Below are 6,000 nucleotides of genomic sequence, written 5' to 3' on the forward strand. Positions count from 1 at the left end.
AATCCGACTAGGAACCATGAGGTTGTAGGTTTGATCCCTGACCTTGCCCAGTGGGTTGAGGATCCAGCATTGCTGTGAGGTGTGGTGTAGGTTGCAGACGCTGCTCGGATCCCGCGTTGCTGTGGCTCTGGCGTAGGCCGGTGGCTACAGCTCCAATTCGACCCATAGCCCGGGAACCTCCATATGCCTCAGAAGTAGCCCAAGAAATGGCAAAAAGACAAAACAAAAAATTTGGCCAGCATATATTTTGACCTAAATTACATATCCCAACTTCATTTTCCTTAGGGTTCCTTGAAATTGGTAATCATACAGCACTATTGGCTGATAAAAATTAAAACATTTGTTTCACTATCAAATGTAAAGTATATCAAAAAAATTCTAGATTATCATAAATGATGATAAAAAATATTTAATAAGAGTTCCTGCCATGGCGCAGTGAGTTAAGGATCCAGCATTGCCACAGCTGTGGCGTAGGTCACAGCTGAGGTTTGGATTTGATATCTGGCCCAGGGACAACTGTTTGCTGTGGGCATGGCCAAAAAAGAAGGGGAAAAAAAAACTTTTCCTTTTTATGAACCAGATCAGTCACATTTTTTGTCATGGCAATGGTAAAAATGATGAATTTTTTTACTTTGGTTATTACTTTGCTATTGTTTTTAGAAATATCTAGGCAATAGATATTTCATTTGGAGTGTTATACACACACCAGTTTTTCCAGCTACTATAGTAATACTTCGTAGGAGAAAAGAGATAATTATTATACTTTTTTTTTTTTTTTGGCTTTCCAGGGCTGCAGTTGTGGCCTGTGGAAGTTCCCAGGCTAGGGGTTGTTGGAGCTGCAGCTGCCAGCCTACACCACAGCAAGGCCAGATCCGAACTATGTCTGCAACCTACACCACAGCTCACAGCAGTGCTGGATCCTTAACCCACTGAGCAGGGCCAGGGGATCAAACCTGCATCCTCATGGATACATGTCAGGTTCATTTCTGCTGAGCCACAGCAGGAAGTCTTAGGCTCTTTATAATCCAGTTTTGCCATAGTGTGATCCCTTTTCACTGTGTCATCAAAATGTGTACCATTATTTTGAAAGATGAAGTAAGTCTTAATCTGGCCATTTTTAGTTGTCAGTATTTACTTACCATTTACTATGTTCCAGTACAACAGAAAATAGTAAAAAATAAAATTTGTGGAATTATTAAACTTGCCTTCAAGGTACTCACTAGAGTACTTTATTCAGCTCTGAAGTTTCATCACTGAAGCTTGATATGATTGAGGTTTCATGGTGTTACAGAAGACAACAAAGCCTGGATCGTTTATCTGCTATCTGAATTTTAAAATTATTTTAATCTGATTATAACATGAGGCCCTGTAATAGGCTGGCCACAGTAAATCTTGAGTGGGAATAAGCAAGCTTCATCTTTGAACGCCACTGCTCAACCTGAGGCATGGAGAAGGGAACAGGAGAGGGAAGACGGCACTAAAGGAGGAGTGAGGTGTGACGCACTGCTAGAGCTGCTCTCTTGTGCTATCCAGCCATCGTGTTATATAGTCCCTTAGCAAGAAGAATTGTTTACTTCCATTATATGAAAAAACGTTTTCAAAAGGTGCTCTCCTTCATAATGACAGTGCAGGCGTCTAAAGCAGAAAAACTCAATGTTGATTTACCAGTCTCTCAATCATGGCATTTTTAGCAGAGGAAAAAAAATCTGATCCAGTATCTAGTCAAAAAGCATATGTTTCATTTCATTATTTTCCTTGTCTTTTGTGACCTTGATATTTTGGAAGAAACATGCACCATTTATTTTATACAATTCTTAATTTGAGTGTTGTCTAATATTCCCTCATGTTTAGATTCAGGGTATACATTTTTGGCAAGAACACAACAGAATTACTGGCTAACAATACCTTTTAAAATTGCCATGGACAATTATCCTAATCCATTAGACTTCACAAATTCAAATACTGAGATGCCAGTCAAAATTATGTAAATTAATTTAAAAGAAATAGTTTTATTACTTTCAGGTATATGCTCCAACTTGAGTTTGATTAAAATGTTGTGGAGTGTCCTTTGGGAGAATTGATATTAATGAATAGATGATAATTGTATTTAACATATGACCTGTATGATATATAATATTTGTAAATATTCAGAGACGTGTTCAAGCATCATTTTAAATAGTTCCTAGTATCCTATCATCTTATTCACAGTATTAATTTAAGCCATGTGGGAAGAATATGGGAAGTAATAGTAGTACCAGACCCCTCCCAAATTATTAAATGGTTCCAAACTTGTGAGGTTTTTGCTTATTGAGATACTTAGCAAATGTTGAGCAGTGATGGATGACAAGTAGAATTGACCCAAGTGTCTTAGGCAGGGTAAGAATTTGGTACCTTTTTAAACTGATACTAATAAAATACATTTTAAATCGTTTAGTTAAATGATTAAATGATTACCTTAAATGATTTTCAGTTAATAAAAACTATATGTTACTTCATATTCTCAGAAGTACATTTCTTATAAGCATACGCAATATACATAAGATGTTATCTGAACCGTAATGTCCTGGGAACATAAATAGCTTATAATGTAAATCATAAAATAGGAGTTCCCGTCGTGGCGCGGTGGTTAACGAATCCGACTAGGAACCATGAGGTTGCGGGTTCGGACCCTGCCCTTGCTCAGTGGGTTGACGATCCGGCGTTGCCGTGAGCTGTGGTGTAGGTTGCAGACGCGGCTCGGATCCCGCGTTGCTGTGGCTCTGGCGTAGGCCGGTGGCTACAGCTCCAATTGGACCCCTAGCCTGGGAACCTCCATATGCCGCGGGAGCGGCCCAAAGAAATAGCAGAAAGACAAAAAAAAAATAAATAAATAAAATAGAGCATTGGTTTCTTATGAATAGCTGTACACCGTTTTTTTTTTTTTTTTTTTTAAAGCACTTCAAGAAGCCAACTAGTCTGGTTGAGCACATAGACTGTAGCTGCAAAAAATATTCAACTCAGATAATTCAGTACTACTAAGTACTAAGCTTTACTTGAGAATGCTTTCAACTTTGATGGGTAATTTTGGTAGTCACTGAAAATCAGGTTAACTAATACCATATTCCTAGTTTATTCCAATGATTGGTCCCAGTAGCTGTTTCTGTGGATACTGGGCAAAGTTTCAGCACTAAATAATGTTAGTGAAAATTAATGTTCATTATTTGACTGATTGCTCTGTCTACTTTTACAGTGTTGTCATGACTGGATCTTACAATAATTTCTTCAGAATGTTTGACAGGAACACAAAGCGAGACATAACCCTAGAAGCATCACGGGAAAACAATAAACCTCGCACGGTTCTGAAGCCACGCAAAGTGTGTGCAAGTGGCAAGCGAAAGAAAGATGAAATAAGTGTTGACAGCCTAGACTTCAACAAGAAAATACTTCATACAGCCTGGCACCCCAAGGAAAATATCATTGCTGTAGCTACTACAAACAATCTGTATATATTTCAAGACAAAGTGAATTAGGGTTGGCATTCCTAGCAGAAGAGCCCACTTCCTGCTTAGTTGAGATAGTTGAATCTAGCATTCGTACTTAAAAAAGAGAGAGGTCCATTGTGGCGCCCCTTTTCCAGTGTTTGACAATGTGCCATTCGACAACACATTTTTAATAGCTACATGGAGAAGGCTCTGTGGATTCCTCCCTGTGGTATTCTCCATGTCTGCTAGCCATTTAGGTAAGGGTAGGGCACTTTTAATTTAATGACTTCTTGCACCATCTTGCCTAATGGACTAGATTGGACTGTATCAACATTGATTTACTCCACTTTTTATGCCTTCCATTGTGATGACGTCAAACACAGTGAAAGCCTTCAGACATGCTTATGGGATTTAATTGTGTATCCTCATTACTGTATCATTTGTGGGGTACACCCCTCCCCCTTTTTTAAATTAAATACAGCTCATTCTTACTGTGGCTTGTAGCATTCCTCCTCTTCTGGCCTCCTGGACTCTTCCCCTTCATCTCTCTTACCCTTGCCCCTCCACCCAGTCTTGGTGGTGGTATATTAAAAAGGAAAGAACGAAAGCACACAAAATGAGTCAGTTTGGGGTCAGTGGTAAAGGGGGTATATGATGCGAACAAATGTTTTAATAACAGTTGGCTGTAATCACTCCTTGCCGTGTCTGGCACTGAAAATAAGGAAAAAAAAAAAAACTACTACTGAATAAAAGTGACAAAGAATGGAGAATCTGGTTTTCTTTTTCTTTTTAATCTACCTCTTTAAGCCAATATTTTGTGTCATACTTTTGGGCGCACTGAAACAAAATGAGGTTCCATTGTTTTATTGGTGTTTTTGTTAATTATTTTTAACAAGTGTTCTTTTACATGAAGGAGAGGTGTTGGTTCTGTACGAACATGTTTTGAATATATATTGGTATTACTAAGGATATCATGATCTATAAATGCTACTAGCGGGTTTTTTTTTTTTTTACTGTAGTTATAAGGGTATTGGATACATTGTATCTACACTTAATTCATTATCTGTTAATGAAATTGTTGTAAATGGGAACCAAATTTGTAGAACTTCATTTTTAAAGACTTTTTACAGTGTTTAATTTCATTTTGCCTTACTAAATACAAAGTCAGACTTAAACTTTTAACAAGTTAAAGCTTTTTTTGTTGTTCAGTCATAAACTATAACATAAAACTATCCTCAAATGATTTTACATAGATAAAATTGACACTGCACTAATTTTTTTTTTGTATTTTACTGCTATCAAATCTGAATGAAATGTACTTTGACATACATGTTTTTCTTCTATTTTTGGTTTTCCAAAGCTATCAATATTAAAGACAAACTTTAAAGGTACAGTGTTCCAAAAGTGCTTAATAGACTCCAACAGCTGCCTCAAATAAAAATTTAGTAATATGTATAAGACTACATTTTCCCTAAATGGTGATACCTTATCCAAAGATGAAGAGTACCCCTATTTTTAATAGGAAGAATGGACCTTTGTGTCAGTCTTGCAGAAGCTTTAATGGAGAAAAAAAAATGGACTTTATTTTTAAAAGATAAAGGAGCAAGCATTTATATTATTAGAGAATGGTAGGTAGTATGTTTTGGTCGAGCAGTAATACATAACCTTGAATTTTCGAGGACTCCGAGTGCTTCTTATTTGTCCCACAACCTTACTGTTCCATTCTCACCAATGAAACATGATTAGACAATTCCACAGCAATTCCCTCTACACTTACACTATGTCTTGTAAGTTAACATTTTTTAGCACACAGAGGAAATTTTATGTAATAAAATTACTGTATCTTTTGGACTTAACAAATTTGAATTTGTATTTAAACACATTGATTATATGTGATAATTCTGAAAATCATGGCACTTTTACTAATTTATTTGGGGATCTTGGGTGCATTCATAATTTGTGTTATTTATTCTTCATGCTTGACCTGGAAGTGGGCTATTCCCCTGCCACAAGCAGACACTGAAACTGTCTCTGATCAGGCAGTTTTCCAGAAGATCTTTTGGGGAGATTGCTTCCCTAAAGTTTGGGTATAGGTCTTGAGATAACACCATAAAACAGCTCTTGGAAATTCTTTCATTTAGCAGTAGATATGATTCTCATCGTGACACTAAGGATTAGTTTTATATATATTTAAGAGAAACATTGCTTAAATTAAAATGCCTCTATAAAGGAATGCTATTATAAATTATTGTAACAATATTCTCAAGTATCAATTTTTAATTTCTTTGGTGTAGCAGACTATAAGCCCAGCCACTCATATGGTCATGGTTAATTTTTTATTAATAAAAATTATACTTAGAATAAACTTAGTCTTGTCAAGTTGCTTGTATTCTCCTATTCTCTCTCTCTCTCTCTCTCCCCCTTTTTTTTTTTTTTTTTTTTTTTTTTGTCTTTTTAGGGCCACACCCACGGCATATGGAGGTTCCCAGGCTAGGGGCTGAATCAGAACTGTAGCTGCTGGCCTACACCACAGCCATAG

General features: G+C 36.7%; 1 protein-coding gene across 6 annotated transcripts in view; it reads left to right on the forward strand.

The window, feature by feature from the left end:
* Positions 1 to 4,854, forward strand: part of PPP2R2A (protein phosphatase 2 regulatory subunit Balpha) — an 88,354-nt gene extending 83,500 nt beyond the window's left edge. For 5 of the 6 annotated variants that reach the window (XM_021072095.1, XM_013982663.2, XM_013982664.2 and 2 more), the window contains one exon: positions 3,230 to 4,231. In XM_021072095.1, coding sequence (XP_020927754.1) covers positions 3,230 to 3,509 — 280 coding nt within the window. In that variant the 3' untranslated portion in view covers positions 3,510 to 4,231. 6 annotated transcript variants of the gene reach the window in all.

The sequence above is a fragment of the Sus scrofa genome, chromosome 14, assembly GCF_000003025.6.
Source record: "Sus scrofa isolate TJ Tabasco breed Duroc chromosome 14, Sscrofa11.1, whole genome shotgun sequence".
Classification (NCBI taxonomy): Eukaryota; Metazoa; Chordata; class Mammalia; order Artiodactyla; family Suidae; genus Sus; species Sus scrofa.